The following is a 17,717-nucleotide window of genomic DNA, read 5'->3' as shown; positions in this document are numbered from 1 at the left end:
TGCGGGTCGGGATTGAGGGCACTGGGGAGGGGGCAGGGCTGGGCTAGCAGGGCTGCGGGTCGGGATTGAGGGGCACTGGGGGAGGGGCAGGGCTGGGCTAGCAGGGGCTGCGGGTCGGGATTGAGGGGCACTGGGGAGGGGGCAGGGCTGGGCTAGCAGGGGCTGCGGGTCAGGATTGAGGGGCACTGGGGCGGGGCAGGGCTGGGCTAGCAGGGGCTGCGGGTCGGGATTGAGGGGCACTGGGGGGGCGGGGGGCAGGGCTGGGCTAGCAGGGGCTGCAGGTCGGGATTGAGGGGCACTGGGGGGGCGGGGGGCAGGGCTGGGCTAGCAGGGGCTGCGGGTCGGGATTGAGGGGCACTGGGGGGAGGGGGGCAGGGCTGGGCTAGCAGGGGCTGCGGGTCGGGATTGAGGGGCACTGGCAGAGCCCCAGGGCTCGTCCCTCTCCCAGTAGCACCCAGGGGCGGTGGACCCAGCGCTGGAGGGTGGGGGGGGGCTGGCGGGGGGGCTGTTGGCCCGTGGCTGGGGCTGAGCTCGGCTGCGGTTTGTTGTTGTCTCCCAGCTGCGGTTGCAGCCGCATCTCAAGCTGTGACCCCGGGTGCAGCCCAGGCGCCGGGGCCTGGGATAAACAAACAAGGCTGAGTGCGGCCAGCAGCAGCCTCGCCGGGGCGGCTACAGCCGGGGGTCCCCCCCAGCCCCCCCTCCGGGCAGGGGACCGCCCAGTGCTCCCCCCCAGCCCCCCCTCCGGGCAGGGTACAGCCCAGCGCTCCCCCAGCCCCCTCCGGGCAGGGTACAGCCCAGTGCCCCCAGCCCCCTCCGGGCAGGGTACAGCCCAGCGCTCCCCCCCCAGCCCCCCCTCCGGGCAGGGTACGGCCCAGCGCTCCCCCCAGCACCCCCTCCGGGCAGCGTACGGCCCAGCGCTCCCCCCCCAGCCCCCCCTCCGGGCAGGGTACAGCCCAGTGCTCCCCAGCCCCCTCCGGGCGGTGTACAGCCCAGTGCTCCCCCAGCACCCCTCCGGGCAGGGTACAGCCCAGCGCTCCCCAGCCCCCTCCGGGCGGTGTACAGCCCAGTGCTCCCCAGCACCCCTCCGGGCAGGGTACAGCCCAGTGCTCCCCCCCAGCACCCCCTCCGGGCAGGGTACAGCCCAGCGCTCCCCCAGCCCCCTCCGGGCAGTGTACAGCCCAGTGCTCCCCAGCCCCCTCTGGGCAGGGTACAGCCCAGCGCTCCCCCAGCCCCCTCCGGCCAGTGTGCGGCCCAGCGCTCCCAGCCCCCTCCGGCCAGTGTACGGCCCAGCGCTCCCAGCACCCCAGCCCGACACTCCCCACCAAGCGCCCCCTCTGGGCGATGTTCAGCCTGATGCTCCCCACACCCAGTGCCCCCTCCGGGCGGCTACAGCCCAACACTCCTGTCCATGGTGCCCTCCCAGGAGCCGCACCCCCCCAGCTCTCTGCCCCATGCCCAGCACAGCCCCATCTCTGCCCCTGGGTGGCCCCTGCCGGCTCTGGTAGCCAGTGTGGCTGGGGAGGGCCATGTCTCTCCAGCCGGGCAGGGTGGGGTTCAGGAGATCTCCCAAGGCACCCTGGGAGCAATGGCCCCAGAACAACGAGACTCGTTAGGAGCAGAAGAGAATCCATATTGGGCGTAGCTGCAGCAAGAGCCTCTGCCATGTGGGGGTGCTGTGGAGGCAGCACAGCCACCCCAGGGAGTTAGCAGCACCCCAGTCCTTCCTTCTCCTGGCTCCTACCCCCCTGCTCTAGCCAGTGACCCCTCAGCTTCCCAGAGCAGGGCATGGAACCCAGGAGTCCTGGCTCCCAGCCCTTTCTAACCACTAGATCCCGCCGCTCTCCCCTCTGGCCCAGTTGCTGAGTGCTCCAGGCCCCCAGCGGGGAGCTGCACGGGGGCAGGGGCCCATCGGCTGCAGTGTGCTGGGCCCTCCCCTCCCCAGGCTGTCAGAGCTCCCAGCTGGGATCCTTCATGGCAGGGTCTTGCCAGCAGTTACTGGAAGATGCTCTGTACCCCTCCCTCGCAGCCGGCGCTGAGCTGGCTGGAGCTCAGGAGGGGGGGTGGCCAGCTGGGGGTGGATGTTGTAGGCAGCACTAGGGGGCTGCTGGGGGGGAGGGAGGGTCAGGAAGCTATGGGGAGAAGGTCAGCGGTTGATGGGGGGGCCGTGCAGTGTGGGGAGGGTCGGGGTTGATGGGGGCCGTGCAGTGGGGAGAAGGTCAGCGGTTGATGGGGTGCACTGTGGGGAAATGTCAGGTCGGGGTTGGTGGGGCCGTGCAGTGTGGGGAGGGTCAGGGGTTGATGGGGCGCACTGTGGGGAAATGTCAGGTCGGGGTTGGTGGGGGCCCGTGCAGTGTGGGAGGGTCGGGGTTGATGGGGGCCGTGCAGTGGGGAGAAGGTCAGCGGGTGAGGGGGGGGCGCCCTGTGGGGAAGTGTCAGGTCAGGGGTTGGTGTGGGGGCACACTGTAGGGGAGGTCAGGGGTTGATGGGGAGCATGTTGTGGGGAGGGATTGGTATAGGTGGGCCACGCTGTGGGGAGGGTCAGGGATTTATGGGGGCTGCACTGTGAGGAGGTTGGGTTTATGGGGGCTGCACTGTGGGGAGAGTTGGGGGTTGGTGGGGGCCTGCACTGTGGGGAGGGTCAGGGGTTGGTGTAGAGGCGCACTGTGGGAGAGGGTCAGGGTTGGTGTGTGGGGGCCGCACTGTGAGGAGGAGGGGTTGGTGCGGGAGGGTCTGCACTGTGGGGAAGTATCAGGTTGGGGTTGATGTGGGAGTCTACACTGTGGGGAAGTGTCAGGTCGGGGTTGATTTTGGGGCCATGCAGTGGAGGGAGGGTCGGGGGTTGATGTGGGGGGTCTGCACTGTGGGGGAAGTGTCAGGTCGGGGTTGATGTGGGGGCTGCGCTGAGGGCTTGGGGAGGTTGGAGGGCAGGGAGGCTTGGGGGCAGGGCAGGGAGGATGGGGGCAGGGTGGGGGCCGTTCTGTCGGGGAGGGTCGGGGTTGGTCGAGGATGAACTGTGGGGAAGGGAGTTGGTGCGGGAGGGCTGCACTGTGGGGAGGGTCAGGGGTTGGTGTGTGGGGCCGCACTGTGGGGAGAGGGTCAGGGTTGGTGTGGGGCCACACTGTGAGGAGGAGGGTGGGGTTGGTGCGGGGTCTGCACTGTGGGGAAGTATCAGGTTGGGGTTGATGTGGGAGTCTACACTGTGGGGAAGTGTCAGGTCGGGGTTGATTTTGGGGCCATGCAGTGGAGGGAGGGTCGGGGGTTGATGTGGGGGGTCTCCACTGTGGGGGAAGTGTCAGGTCGGGGATTGATGTGGGGGCTGCGCTGAGGGCTTGGGAAGGTTGGAGGGCAGGGAGGCTTGGGGGGCAGGGCAGGGGAGGATGGGGGCAGGGTGGGGGCCGTTCTGTCGGGGGAGGGTCGGGGGTTGGTCGAGGGGATGAACTGTGGGGGGAAGGGGAGTTGGTGCGGGAGGGCTGCACTGTGGGGAGGGTCGGGTTGGTGTGTGGGGCCGCACTGTGGGGAGAGGGTCAGGGTTGGTGGGGCGCACTGTGAGAGGAGGAGGGGTTGGTGCGGGGTCTGCACTGTGGGGAAGTGTCAGGTCGGGGTTGATTTTGGGGCCATGCCGTGGAGGGAGGGGCGGGGGGTGAGGTGGGGGGCTGCGCTGGGGGCTGGGGGAGGGGGGAGGGCGGGGAGGCGGGGGGGGCAGGGCAGGGGAGGATGGGGGCAGGGTGGGGGCCGTTCTGTCGGGGTTTCCCAGGGCGCCCTGACCCCCCCTCTCCCCGCAGAGCCAGGCCGAGGCGCACTACAAGGGGAACCGACACGCCCGGCGCGTCAAGGGCATGGAGGCGGCCAAGACGCGGCAGAAGGAGTCGGGGCCCCGCGAGGGCGACAAGCCGGGGCCCGTGGGCAGCCCCATGTCCAGCGTCAGCGAGAGCGACTCGGACAAGCCAGGTGCTCCCCGCCCCCACGGGCCCTTCCCACTTCCCCCTGGGCCCTCGGCCCCCATGTGCCCCCAGCCGCCGATCCCACACAGCGCTAACCCCCCCTCAGCACCTTCCCCACCCCCTTGGTCTGGTGCTGGCACCTGAGGGGGTACTGGGGCACCCCTGTGGTTGGGGGCTGGGGGATCCTGCCCCAGGCAGTGGTAGTGCCAGAAGAGGGACCCGTTCTCGGCACAGGGCAGGGGGCAGACCCAGCAGTGCCCTGCGCGGCAGCTGCCAGCCTGCGGTGACGGGCTGAATTGCGGCTGGTTCTGGGGTGGGAGGTCAGCTGCTCAGTGGTGCCCACAACGCTACCTTGGGCCCGAGGGGCAATTCCATCCCATCCCCGACCCCACACAGGGCCGCCCTGGCCCATACTCCAGCTCTGGGGCAGCTCCCTCCGCAGCGGGAACTTGAGCTGGCCCGTCAGCCGAGCCGGGCGGCTAATTAAATAGCATCGAATTAAAAATTGATTGTGGTTGCAAGAGGCGGGTAATGGAGCCGTGTGATGCCCGGAAGCCGGGTGGCTCTGCGGAGTCTGGCGCTGCGGTGCTGCCGGACAATTAACTTGTGCCCCCCCCGCCACACACACACCCCTGCCCATCCCCACACCACCGCCAAGGCTGAGATCATGGCCTCCACCTGCAGCTGGCGCCATGTACGTGGGGGCGGCGGGGAGGGGACGGACTGGATCCAGATCCTGTTCTCCCCTCGGCATCCCATCCTTAGAGCCAACAGCGAACTAGGCTGCAGCAGAGGGGCGTGGGCATCAGGTTTGGCAGAGCTGGGGGGGAAGGAAGCCCAGGGCTGGGATGGCAGGAGGCTGGGGGGCACTGGGTTGGGGGACAGGGGGCTGTGGGGCACTGGGTTGGGGGACAGGGGACTATGGGGCACTGGCAGAGATGGGGGGCAGGAAGGCCAGAGGGCTGGGATGGCAGAGGGCTGGGGGCAGGGGGTTGGGGCACAGGGGACTATGGGGCACTGGCAGAGATGGGGGGCAGGAAGGCCAGGCCAGAGGGCTGGGATGGCAGAGGGCTGGGGGGCACTGGCAGAACTGGGGGCAGGAAGGCCACAACTGGGATGGCAGGGGGCTATGGGGCACTGGGTTGGGGGACAGGGGACGATGGGGCACTGGCAGAGCTGGGGGGCAGGAAGGCCAGGCCAGGGCTGGGATGGCAGGGGGCTGTGGGGCACTGGGTTGGGGGACAGGGGACGATGGGGCACTGGCAGAGCTGGGGGGCAGGAAGGCCAGGCCGGGGCTGGGGGGCACTGGTAGAGGTGGGGGCAGGAAGGGCAGGGCTGGATGGCAGGGGGCTGTGGGGCAGGTGCTCTCCTGCCTATCCTGGTTTGGGGCCATCCTGGATGGAGGGGAGGGCGCCCCCTGCGGAGTCACTCTCCTCCCTCCCGGCAGCACCCCAGTGTTAGCTGATCTCCCCCCAAACCTCTGCCCGCCCCCCAACAACCCGGCGTGGGAGCCCAGACGGGGCCCAGCCCCAGCTCCATCCTACCCTAGCTGCATGCACAGGGAGGCTGGGGGGAGGGGGGCCGCCCCCTGCTGCTAGTGCCCAGTTGTGGGACCCCAGCCGGCCCCTGGGTGCCTCCAGCTGGCTCCAAGTGCCCCCCCCACCCCCACCCCACTGCCGTGTGAGCTGGGAACCTGATCAGCGCAGTTACCGGAGCCGCGCTGCCCTGCGTGCCCCTGGCCTGGAAACTTCCCTCACGAGTGGAACTGGGGCGGGGGGGGGGAACGTTTAATGGGGCCCCATGAATTATAGAGCAGCACTCGCACTCTGGGCCTTGTGCTCGGGAGGGCAGCTAGTGTGGGGAGGAGGCTGGGGGGGGGAAAGGAGGCTGGGCCAGCGCCGGGCTGGGGGGGGCCGGAGGGAGGCTAGGTGGGGGAGGAGCCTGTGATGTGGCAGCCAGGGCCCCCTGAGCCGGGAAAGCCCGTCTGGAGGGGCCCTGGGCTCTGCCACGGGCCGGGCAGGTTCGTTCTCGGAGCCGACTGTTGGCATTGCCCAGCTGTGCTCAGCGATAGATCCCTCCCCTTGCGGCGTGGGGCAGGGGCAGGGCTGGCACGGGAGCCCACCGCAAAACACTACAGGGGCGGCAGGGAGCAGGGGGGCTCAGTCGGGGGCGCTCTCCCCTTGGGCAGGGCTGACCCCAGAGTGGCGCTAGGGGGCGCTGTGCTGCAGGGAGTGCGGGGGAGGGGCTCAGTCGGGGGCGCTCTCCCCTCGGGCAGGGCTGACCCCAGAGTGGCACTAGGGGGCGCTGTGCTGCAGGGAGTGCGGGGGAGGGGCTCAGTCGGGGGCACTCTCCCCTCGGGCAGGGCTGACCCCAGAGTGGCGCTAGGGGGCGCTGTGCTGCAGGGAGCATGGGGGAGGGTTCAGTAGGGGGCACTCTCCCCTCGGGCAGGGCTGACCCCAGAGTGGCACTAGGGGGCGCTGTGCTGCAGGGAGCGTGGGGGAGGGGCTCAGTCGGGGGCGCTCTCCCCTCGGGCAGGGCTGACCCCAGAGTGGCACTAGGGGGCGCTGTGCTGCAGGGAGCATGAGGGAAGGGGCTCAGTAGGGGGCGCTCTCCCCTCAGGCAGGGCTGACCCCAGAGTGGCACTAGGGGGCGCTGTGCTGCAGGGAGCGTGGGGGAGGGCTCAGTCGGGGGCGCTCTCCCCTCAGGCAGGGCTGACCTCAGAGTGGCACTAGGGGGCGCTGTGCAGCCTGGCACCCCAGAACCTGCCCTGCCCCCAACCCCAGCTGGCCCCTCGTGGGCAGTCAGCGGGGAAGGGCCCTGGGCTCCTGTCAGGCCTCGTGGGATCTGCTCCTCCATGGGGCTCACTCAAGTTCACCCCGTGCCCCCGGCTCAGCTGGCGTGACCTGGTGGCCCAGCCGGGCTGGTTTGGATAGAGGGGGTGATGCCCCTAAGGCCCAACCCACAGCCCCCAGCCTGGGGCTGCACCACACACAGCTGTGCCGAGGCCCCTGAATCCCAGCCCCGGTGCCCCTCCACAGGCCGCCCCTTTGCCAGCCCCACCAGCCCATCTCCTGCCAGCCTCTGCTCCTCCCCACGCTGCCCCGGGGGGTGAGCAGCAAGTGCTAATGGTGCCACTGACTCACCCGCACTGCAACAGCAGGGCATGCACTGGGCCAGGGCCGGGATCGCGCCCTCCGTGGGCACCGTGGGGGGCAGCCTCCCCCTGCTAGCTGGCTCTGCAGCACCTGGGGGGCACGGGGGCCTGTGGGGTGCTCAGGGATAGGCGGGACGCAGGGGGGCAGAGGTTGCAGCCTGTCCTTTCCCTGCCCCAGGGCTACTGAGCCTGTCCTGTGCCCGGGGAACCCGGGGTCCTCACCCCTCATCCAGGCACCCCAACTGGCTGCTCCCTCCTGCCGTGGGGCACAGACCCCGAGGATCCAGCGGTGTCTGCAGCCCTGCCTGGCTCCCCACCCCACCCCAGCTCTGAACCTTCTCTCCTCTCCTGCAGCCGAGCAGCAGAACGGGCTGGGGGGGACCGTGCCCTCGGCACCCGCCTCACCCTTCAAGCCGCCCTACCTGGCATCTCCGGTCCCAGCCGTGCCACCCAACCAGGCCTCCTTTGCCGAAGCGAGCCAGGAGCCCAGGGGCACGCTGGCCGTGGGGGACGTGGCGTCAGTGCCCGCTGGCACCTCTGTGCCCAGCAGCAATGGCAGCGTGGGGCCAGGGGCGACCTCCAAGTCAGACGAGGAGAAGGCCAAGAAGCTGCTGTACTGCGCCCTCTGCAAGGTGGCCGTGAACTCCCTGTCGCAGCTGGAGGCCCACAACAAAGGTACAGGGCCGGGGGACGGGCAGCCCTGCTGTGGAACGGGCTCCACCATGGGCTGTGCCAGCAAGGGCCATGTGGCGCCTCCTCCTGGGCCGTCTGGTGCCTGCGGGCGCTGCTCTGCCGGGTCCTGCCAGGCCCAACAATGCTGCCTGAATTCTAGAGACTAAACTAACTGTGTCCTTGCCCCAGGCTGGGCCCCCACACGGTGCCGCGTGGGAAAGTTCAGGTCCTTTTCTAAACAGCTCCAAGGTTCTACAATCAGGGATGTCAGTAGGGTGGGCAGAGCAGCACCAGGCCAGCGGGCGGCCGGGCAGGGGCAGCACCAGGCCAGCGGGTGGGCAGAGCAGCACCAGGCCAGCGGGCGGCCGGGCAGGGGCAGCACCAGGCCAGCGGGTGGGCAGGGCAGCACCAGGCCAGCGGGCAGCTGGGCAGGGGCAGCACCGGGGCGCATGCCCTAGGGCAGAGCTCTATGAAATTATGTGGCTCCCCACAGAGCTCTGGCAGTACCTCCAATCCCATCCTGCAGCCCCCTGCTCTCCCAGCCCTGGGCTCTGCCCCCCAGCTCTGCCGGTGCCCCTCAGTCCCAACCCCCCAGCATTCTCCCTGAGTCCTGCAACCCCAGCCCTTCTTTACAGTCTGGAATTTCCCAGCATGCCCAGCTGCTGGGGCTCAGGCCAGGGAGCCTCTAAATTTCCAGAAGCAGCCGGGGCTGGGCCTCAGGAGCCTGCCAGAGACGGGCCTGGGCCCTGGCCTGAGCTCCCGGCGCCCTCCCCAGGGACCCGCATTTCCTGCCCCGCGCCGGCTGCCAGCCCTGGAAAAACAGAGCAAGGGCCACACTGAGTCCAGGCGGCCCCACCCTGCCCGGCTGCAACGCGCTTCCCAGGCCTGCTGCCGTCCAGCCACCTCCCATGGCTCCTCCTGACACCCCCCGGCTCGTCCAGCCCCCCCAGCTCGTCTAGCCCCCCCAGCTCATCCAGCCACTATCCACTCATCCAGCCACCCCGCATGGCTCCTCCTGACACCCCCCGGCTCATCCAGCCCCCGCCCCCCAGCTCATCCAGCTACACTCCACTCATCCGGCCACTCCCCATGGCTCCTCCTGCCACCCCAGCTCGTCCAGCCCCCAGCTCGTCTAGACCCCCAGCTCGTCCAGCCACACTCCACTCATCCGGCCACCCCCTGGCTCGTCCAGCATCCGCCGTGTGTCCAGCCGCCCCCCCAGCTCGTCTAGCCTCCCCCAGCTCCTCCAGCCCCCATCCACCCCTCCAGCCACCCCCCATGGCTCCTCCTGCCACCCCCCCGCTCGTCCAGCCCCCGCCATGCATCCAGCCCCCCCAGCTCATCCAGCCACCCCAGCTCATCCAGCCCCAGCTCATCCAGCCACCCCAGCTCATCCAGCCCCGGCTCATCCAGCCACCCCAGCTCATCTAGCCCCAGCTCATCCAGCCACACTCCACTCATCCAGCCACCCCCATGGCTCCTCCAGCTACCCCAGTGTGCGTCCACCCCCAGCTCATCTAGCCCCCAGCTCATCCAGCCACACTCCACTCATCCAGCCACCCCCATGGCTCCTCCTGCCACCCCCAGCTCGTCCAGCCCCGCCGTCGTCCAGCCCCAGCTCGTCTAGCCCCAGCTCATCCAGCCACACTCCACTCCATCTAGCCCCAGCTTGTCCAGCCACCCCACATGCGTCCAGCCCCTGCCCCCAGCTCATCTAGCCCTGTCTCAAGCTCATCCAGCCACCCCCGTGCATCAGCCCCCTCAGCTCATCCAGCCACACTCCACTCATCCAGCTACCACCCAGTTCGTTCAGCCCCCCCGCTCATCCATACACCCTCTGCTTGTCCAGCCCTCCCCCTGGCTCCGCTGCCCCCCCCACCTCCTCCAGCCATCCCTCAGCTCATCCTCCCATCCCCCCGGCTCCTCCAGCCACTTCCCAGTTGTGCAGCTAGCCCCCCACATCAGCTCATACAGCCACCCCCCACCCCACCGCCGTACCCTGCCCCCACCTGCCCTGCGGCACACCCACTGTGGGTTGGGATTGAGAGACATTGCCTGAGCTGGGTGAGGGAGGCCAGGGCTAGGGTAGCAGGGGGCTGCGGGTCAGGATTGAGGTGTGTGTGGGGAGCCAGAGCTGGGACGGCAGAGTGGGGGGAGCTGCGGATTGGGGCAACTGAGCTGGGCAGGGGACGTTTGTGACCAGCTTCCCGCCCCTCAGTGAGTGCCCAGGGAATTCCCCACCTGCCCCCGGCCGGTGGCCCAGTCTGTGCTGGGCATGTGAGGGGCGGCAGCCAGGCCCCTGCGGGGAGCATCTGTGCTGTGCCAAGCAGCCCCAGCCCCAGGGATCTGCCCCGGCCTGAGCCACTGGCTGCGACCGAGCTGAGCACGGGGCCAGGTGGGGGGGCTTCTGCCCTCTGATTGGTCCAGCAAAGAGCCAGCAAACTCAGTCCATCCAAAGTGAAACTAATCAAGGCTCCAGCCTCTCCAGCAGGGGGCGCTGTGGGGAGCGGGGTGGGAGCGCTGGCCATAGGGCTGGGTTGCTCCCACCACTGCTGTCCCTCACTGCCCCCCCTCCCCGCCCAGGTACCAAGCACAAAACCATCCTGGAGGCGCGCAGCGGGCTGGGGCCCATCAAGGCGTACCCACGGCTGGGCCCCACGGCCAGCGGGGAGCCAGGCAGCCAGGACCCCAATGCTCAGGAGCGCACCTTCCACTGTGAGATCTGCAACGTCAAGGTCAACTCGGAGATCCAGCTCAAACAGGTGGGGCACTGCTGGGGACCCCCATGTCCTCCCAGCCTCCCCACCCCACCATCACTCCTCCCCCTTAGCCCCTGGGGTATGTGGGGTGGGGGCAGGCCAGTCTCCCACATCGGGAAGGAGGTGGCTCCTGGGTCTGATCCCAGCTGGGGGTGCTGGGAGACACTGAGTCTCAGCTCTGAACCCGGGCTGGAGTCAGGACTCCTGGGTTCCATTGGGAGGGGAGCAGGGTCTAGTGGTTGGAGCAGAGGGCTGGAGTCAGGACTCCTGGGTTCCCTGCCCAGCTCTGGGAGGGGAGCAGGGTCTAGACTCTAGCAGCTCAAGGCAGGGCTCTGACTCTCTCCTTCCCCCCTCAGCACATTTCCAGCCGGAGACACCGGGATGGGGTAGCCGGGAAGCCCAACCCCCTGCTGAGCCGGCACAAGAAGCAGCGCAGCTCAGCCGAGCTGGGGGTGAGCTGAGAGGCGGGGGGCAGGGAGTGGGGGGGTGAGCTGAGAGGCGGGAGGGTGAGGGTGAGCTGCAGGGCCGGCTCCAGCTTTTCTGCTGCCCCAAGCGGCAAAAAAGACGCGTGGCGACACTTCAGTGGCAGCTCAAACGCGCCACTTCTTCAGCGTCAATTTGGCGGTGGGTCCTTCAGTCCCTCTCCTCTTCTTCGGCGGCACTTCGACGGCAGGTCAAAGAGGAAGAGAGGGACTGAGCCGCCAAATTCTCGCCAAAGACCCAGACGTGCCGCCCCGATACCAGACGGACGTGCCGCCCCTTTCAATTGGCCGCCCCAAGCACCAGCTTCCTTAGCTGGTGCCTGGAGCCGGCCCCGGTGAGCTGAGAGGCGGGCGGGTGAGACTGGGGGTGAGCTGAGAGGCAGAGGGGAGTGGGGGGTGAGCTGAGAGGCAGGGAGGTGGGGTGGGGAAGTAGGGGAGAGCTGAGAGGCGGGGTGGGGCGAAGTAGGGGAGAGCTGAGAGGCGGGGTGGGGGAAGCAGGGGGTGAGCTGAGAGGCGGGAGGTGGGGGTGGGGAAGTAGGAGGAGAGCTGAGAGGCAGGGGTGGGAAGAAGTAGGGGTGAGCTGAGAGGCGGGAGGTGGGGGTGGGGAAGCAGGGGGTGAGCTGAGAGGCAGGGGGTGGGGTAGGGGGAAGTAGGGGGGTGAGCTGAGAGGCGGGGGTGGGGGGAAGCCGGGGGGTGAGCTGAGAGGCAGGGGGTGGGGGGAAGCAGGGGGGTGAGCTGAGAGGTGGGGTGGGGGAAGCAGGGGGTGAGCTGAGAGGCAGGGGTGGGGGAACCAGGGGGGTGAGCTGAGAGGCAGGGGGTGGGGGTGCTCCCTTCACCTTGCTGGGCCCAGCCGCATAGAGAATTGGGGCTGGGTGCTGGGGCTTCCTAGGAGTGCAGGGGCCGAGGGGGCAGGAGCACCACGGCGAGGGGGGGTAGTTGGAGAGAGGTTGGAGGGACGGACGGACGGAGAGACGGGTATTCTGGAAGCCATGGGCACCGATGGGTGCCACAGACCAGTGGCTCTCAAACTTTTGTACTGGGACCCCTTCACACAGCAGGCCTGAGTGCGACCCCCCCCCCCCATAAATTAAAAACACTTTTTTATACATTTTACACCATTATAAATGCTGGAGGCAAAGCAGGGTTTGGGGTGGAGGTTGACGGCTCGTGACCCCCCATGTAATAACCTTGCGACCCCTTGAGCGTCCCGCCCCCCAGTTTGAGAACCCGCCATAGTCGGATGGATGCAGTGGGCAGGCAGCTGGAGGGTGGCCGACAAATATGGCCCCCGGTGCCCTCTGCACACCCTGGCCTTTCCTGGCCGGCCCCCATGGTTGGGCCCCCCACCCCCCCAGTGCTGTGTCTGTGGGTGCCCCTCCCCCCACGCCCGGCACTCTCTGTGGGCCCCCCACCCCCACACACCCGGCTCTCTCTCTCTCTGGGCGCCCCCTGAGCCCGCCTCTCTCTCTCTTGCAGAGCCCCCTGGCCTTCCCCAAGGACCTGCCCAAGTCGCTGGCGGCCGGACTCCTGCCCAGCCCCTTGGCCATGGCAGCAGCGATGGCAGCCGCGGCCTCCGCCCCCCTGACGCTGCGCCCAACGCCCCCACTCCTGCAGGGGCCCCCCCTGACGCACCCGCTGCTGCGTCCGGCCCCGGGGCCCATCAGAACTGCTCACGGGCCCATCCTCTTCTCGCCGTACTGACGCCCGCTGCTGTGCCCCTCGACGCCCACCTCCGCTGGACCCGCCCGGCGCCCACCCGAGCTCCCGGGGGCTGGGCGGGGGCTGGGCGGGGCTTGGGGCCTTTCGTTTGTGGCTTTTTAACTGGAATTCGGATCCTTTTTCCCCAGAAGAAAAGGGACAAGCCCATCCCCCGCCCGCCCCCCCAGCTCCGTCCCCCCAGGCCCAGCCAACTCTGCACAAGTGCTGGGCCCCCCGGGGAAGCGGCCGAGGGGACCCCCACAGCCCCCTTCATTGCTCTTTTCTCCCTGGTACCAAGCGTGGGGGGGATCTGAATCTTGGGAGAAGGACGGGGGAAGGGAGAAGCCCCCCCGTCGGACTCCATGGAGTGTCAGGTTGGGGGGGCGACCCCAGATCGGGGGGAGGGTCCCCCGGTACCTCAGGGAACTGATCGCAAGCAATCTCTTTTGTATCTCTCTCTCCATGGGGAGGCGCCCCTGTCCCGTCCAGAGCTGGGGGGCTCCCTCCAGCCCCCCAGCAGGATCCATGCGGGGGCAGGGAGCCCGCCAGCCACACAAGCCATGTCCACTTGCACTGAGAGGCGCGAAGCTGGGAGCCCGGCCCGCCAGGAGAACGGACACCATTGCAATAACGTTGGGGCCTGGGCCGCCCCGTGTACATAGCACCCCCCACCCTCCCCCATGCTTCCTCCCGCTGCCACCACGGCCCCCGGCCAGAGCCTGCGGCCCACACTGTGCCCCCTGCGCCCGCCCCTCTCCCCTTCGGGCAGGAGCTCTGTGTCTAGAGGTAGCGCCCTCCCCCCCGTCCCTCGGGAGCCACTGGCTGGGCCTGGCCTGAGCCCCCTGCCGTGGGGCCAGGAGGCTGAGGGGAAGCCCCAAATGTGGGTGATTTTATCAGCTGTGCTGAGAATGAGGGGGGTGTCCCAGCTGGCGGGAGGGGGGCTGGGGATGGCCGCCCTCTAGGGCAGGACTGGATGAGGCTCCACAGGGCAGCCAGGGCACTTGCTCGGATGCTGCAGGGACGGAGCCCCAGCCAGGCCCTGGGGGTCTGATCCAAGTGGGGCAGGGGAACCCAGCCTGGGCCGCGTGGGTGCCCAGCTGTCACCTCCCTGGGGCTGCAGCCCACGTTAGGCCCTGCCCCCCTCACGGCCTGTGGGGCTCAGCCCAGGCAATGGGCACAAGCTGAATCAACCCTTTGCCCTGCCATGGGGCCCCTGCTACCCCAACAGGGAGTGGGGGTGGGGTTCCCTGTGCCAGGGAGCAGGTGGTGCCCCAAGTTCCAGCCAGGACCCCTCCCCCATATGTAGGGGGTCAGCTGGCGAGACCCTAGCTCAAATACATGGGATGGAGAGGCTGGGGTTAGGGGGTGCAGGGGATAGGGGGTGCCCCTTGGGGGCCAGGGAAAGGTGGGGGTGCAGGGGGGCCACAGGAGGAGATGGGGGCGCATCGAGTGGTCAGTGGCACATCAGGGGAAGGGATGTGTGGGGTGCCCATCGGAGGGGTGGGGAGGGGAAGGGTGTGGGGAGGGGATGGGAGGGAAGGGCTAGAGTGCCCAGGGGAGGGGTGGGCGGGTGCCCAGGGGAGCGCCAAGTGCTGCTGGAAAACCACTGCCCCAGACGCAGACTTGTGAAGGGCTGTTGTGATGCTGTTGCCATGGCGGCCGCCCCCCCCCAGCACGTCCCCACCCTCCGTGGGGCCACCTGAAGCCGCTCAGTGAGCCAGCAGCCTGGCCCCAGGCCCCTCAGCCTTAGCCAGAGAGGCCAGGTCATTTCCTGGAGATTAACCAGCCCTCTTCCCGTCCCCGCTAGGCCCCCCAGCCGTTAAATCCCAGACACTCATTAAATGCCCGGGGCTGGCAGTGCCAGGCTGGGGGGGGCTAATACCCAAACAGCCCCTCATCCTTACCTCAGCAACCCTGGGACCACTGACCCCCTGGCCTGGCCCCCATGGCTGCCCCTTTGTATGGTGCCTGGTGCTCCATTGACTGGGTGTCCCCCAGCAAAGGGCTCGTGTGACAGGCCAGCACCTCCCCCCCCCCCCAGGTGTCAGTCACTGCCCCCAAAGCCCTGGCTGCCGGAGGAGAATTGCCCTCCAGCCCCAGCAGTGCGGGGCCCATGACACACAACACCTCGGCAGGCCCCTGGCCTGGCCACTTGCCCAAATGCAGCCTCTGATTGGCTGGAGAGGTTCAGCTCCCATGGCTCCCTTGACCCTGTGGGGCAGCAGGGGACACTGATCTCAACTGTGGGGCCAGGGAGGTCCGCTTCTGCCCCAGGCCCGGGGTGGGGGCTCGAGCCAGCTTCCACCACCAAGGGGTTTGGCTGGGGGCTGATCTAGCTCTTGGGCCACCCCCTCATGGTCAGGGACAAGGGGTCCTGCCCCTCTAGCTCCTTAGTTGTGGGGCAGGAACTTGATGGGGCTGGATGCTGCCGCCCCCCCCCCCCCGCCGCCCTTCAGCCCACGGGTTGGAGGGGGGAAATGCCTCAGAGCTCAGCACCCTGGGACAATTGGGGGCGGGGGGCTGGGGTTAGGCTCCAGGCTAGACACCTGCTCCTGCCCAGGGCTCCTGAGCCCCCCATGCTGCCCATACCCCTGCTGGCTCAGAGCTCAGCATCAGACCCCCCCCAGCTCGCACCTGCGATTCCCAACTCCGCCAGCAAAACTGTGATAAAGCAAAAGCAATAGACAAGGGGGGGGGCCTCTGCTGGGGGGGGTGGTCTGGGTCACATGCTCCCTGCATTACCTCAGCCAAGCACTGTCCTACGCGGGGCACTCGGGTGAGATCCTGCACGCCCCCCACTGCCCTCCCAGGCTTTGCCTCCACCCCAGACGTCTCTCCCTGTCCGTCCTGTGCTGGATTCTCGCCGTGACACTGATGTGTTTCCGCTCGAGCCCCCCGCACCCTGACAACAATAAAATTCAAGGTTTGACTCCACAATACCCAGGTTCACTGTGTGTGTCTGTCGCTGCGCCGGCCTCGGCCCTATAGCACGCACCCCCCACTCAGCTCCCTGGCACTGCACAGGCTGCGCCCACCCAGGGCTAGAACCCAGGAGACCCCCAGTACAGGAGGTGAAAGAGAATCCCTGCTAGCTGGGGGCAGTGCATGGGTTATGACTCAGAGTAGAGCACATCTGATTTCAGCCAGCAGAGGGCAGTGGTGCCCACACACCTGGGCACATGGCACCAGCCAGCTCAATGCCCGGCTAATGCCTGGCTGGCTGACATGCTTGTTGTGGAGTAGTGTCTGCGGGGAAGCATCATGCATGAGGCTCTCAAACCTTTGCAGACGGGGCACAGTGTAGCCAGGTTCCCAGGTCCCTCCCCTTTCCCCCTCTGGATGGCACCCCAGGGCAGCAAAGGGCTCATGGCACTCAGAGTGGGGCAGGCTCCCAGCACTGAAATGCAGCCACCTCTGGGCTGCAGCAAGGCAGCTGTTAGGCAGAGCACCGCAGCACTGGCTCAGCGAGGCTGCTCATGGGGATTCCCAGCCCAAGGAGCCAAGGGACGAAGCAGCCTTGATCACAGGGAGTTTCTTTTCCCAGCAAAGGCAACAGGAGCCACAAGACAAATCTGGCCCAGGCCCCACGGCCCCCAGTGAGGAGCCTGCACTGCACCGGGCAGAGGGGCTGAGCAGGGCCAGGACGCTGGGGTCCGGTCTGGGCCTTGAGCCTGGTTCAGCGCTTGCTGGCTCCGCGGGGCAATGCCCGATTCCCCCAAGGCAGGGAGCGGAGTCATCAGCCTGTAGCATCCCCACAAGCACAGCAGCGGTAGGTAAAGTGGGAGCGTTCATCTTGGTTAAGGGGGGAAACTGAGGCGTAGAGCAGGACTGAGACTGGCCCAAGGGTAAGTGACAGAGCTGGGGCTAGAACCCAGGAGTCCTGACTCCCAGCCTCCCCTGCTCTAACCACTAGCCGCCACTCCCCTCCCACCAGCAGGGTTGTGAGTGGCTGGTGCCCTGGTCTGAATGGTGCTTGCTGGTTGGCTCTGGATTCTGCCTCGCGTACACAGATCCCTGCCTCCCTGCCCATGACGTGGTCGGTCCCTGCATCCATCGAGCACCAGACATGTGGGCCCGGCCTGTGGGGGAAGGAATGCGACTCCAGCCCTGGCAGGATCATCACCTGGCCCTAGAGGGTGCTGAGGCCACAGTGGGTTGTGCCTAGGGGCAGGGGTGCAGCTGGGCAGGTGCCTTGGGTCACAACCCCCCAGGGAGGCTGCAGGGAGACACCAGCCCCTGGCACCCTCCTAGCTCCACTGGCTGGTTGGGGGGCACACAGTGGGGCCCAGGAAATACAAGCCGGCGGCCCAGCAGGGGAGGAGCTGACAGAGACTGGGGTCCTGAGTCCCGGGGAGAGCCTGGCAGTGTCCTGCTGGGGCTCCTCTGCACCCAGAGGCGTGATGGGAATGGGGCACCCAGGGGAAGGGTGGCCCTGGTGCCAGCCCTGGGCTCATGCCATGTCCCACCCTGGGCATGCTCTGCTGCTCTCATCCATTTTTAACTCAGTTTCCATGGGGGGAGCGAGACTCACCCTAATGGGGGGGCATGACCCTGGCACTCATGGGACGGACGACTCAGCAGCCCCGGATGGCAGCGGAGCCCTGGGGGGGGTGGAGGCTGGGACTGACGCTGAGACCCTCCCCCCACCCAAGGAGTCTAGCTGGCAGGTGAGGGAGACCACAAAGACAGGGTGGGGATTGATCCCGCCAGGCTGTCGCCATAGTAACCAGATGCCCCACACTGGAGTGACCCCAACTCTGGGTCCCACGGCCTATGGCACATGGGAGAGTGACTGCTCAGCCCCACCCCCATCCATAGGCCCCCCCCCACCTTCCCCATCCATGGACCCCCTAGCCCCCCCACCTCCCCCGGCCATGGACCCCCAGCCCCCCACCTCCCCCATCCACAGGCCCCCAGCCCTCTCCACCTTCCCCATCCCTGGTCCCCCAGCCCCCACCTCCCACATCCACAGGCCCCCAGCAACCCCTCCACCTTCCCCATCCCTGGTCCT

General features: G+C 68.1%; 1 protein-coding gene across 4 annotated transcripts in view; it reads left to right on the top strand.

The window, feature by feature from the left end:
- Nucleotides 1–14,058, top strand: part of ZNF385A (zinc finger protein 385A) — a 54,108-nt gene extending 40,050 nt beyond the window's left edge. For all 4 annotated transcript variants that reach the window (XM_039513759.1, XM_039513757.1, XM_039513758.1 and 1 more), the window contains 5 exons: nt 3,783–3,948; nt 7,450–7,770; nt 10,351–10,529; nt 10,883–10,978; nt 12,485–14,058. In XM_039513759.1, the coding sequence (XP_039369693.1) occupies nt 3,783–3,948; nt 7,450–7,770; nt 10,351–10,529; nt 10,883–10,978; nt 12,485–12,709 (987 nt within the window). In that variant the 3' untranslated portion in view covers nt 12,710–14,058. The remainder of the gene's footprint in view (nt 1–3,782; nt 3,949–7,449; nt 7,771–10,350; nt 10,530–10,882; nt 10,979–12,484) is intronic.
- Nucleotides 14,059–17,717: the final 3,659 nt, after the last annotated feature.

Source organism: Mauremys reevesii, linkage group 25 (assembly GCF_016161935.1).
Source record: "Mauremys reevesii isolate NIE-2019 linkage group 25, ASM1616193v1, whole genome shotgun sequence".
NCBI classification, from domain to species: Eukaryota; Metazoa; Chordata; order Testudines; family Geoemydidae; genus Mauremys; species Mauremys reevesii.
Note: the sequence above shows the minus strand (reverse complement) of the source record. Positions and strands in the feature narration are given on the sequence as shown.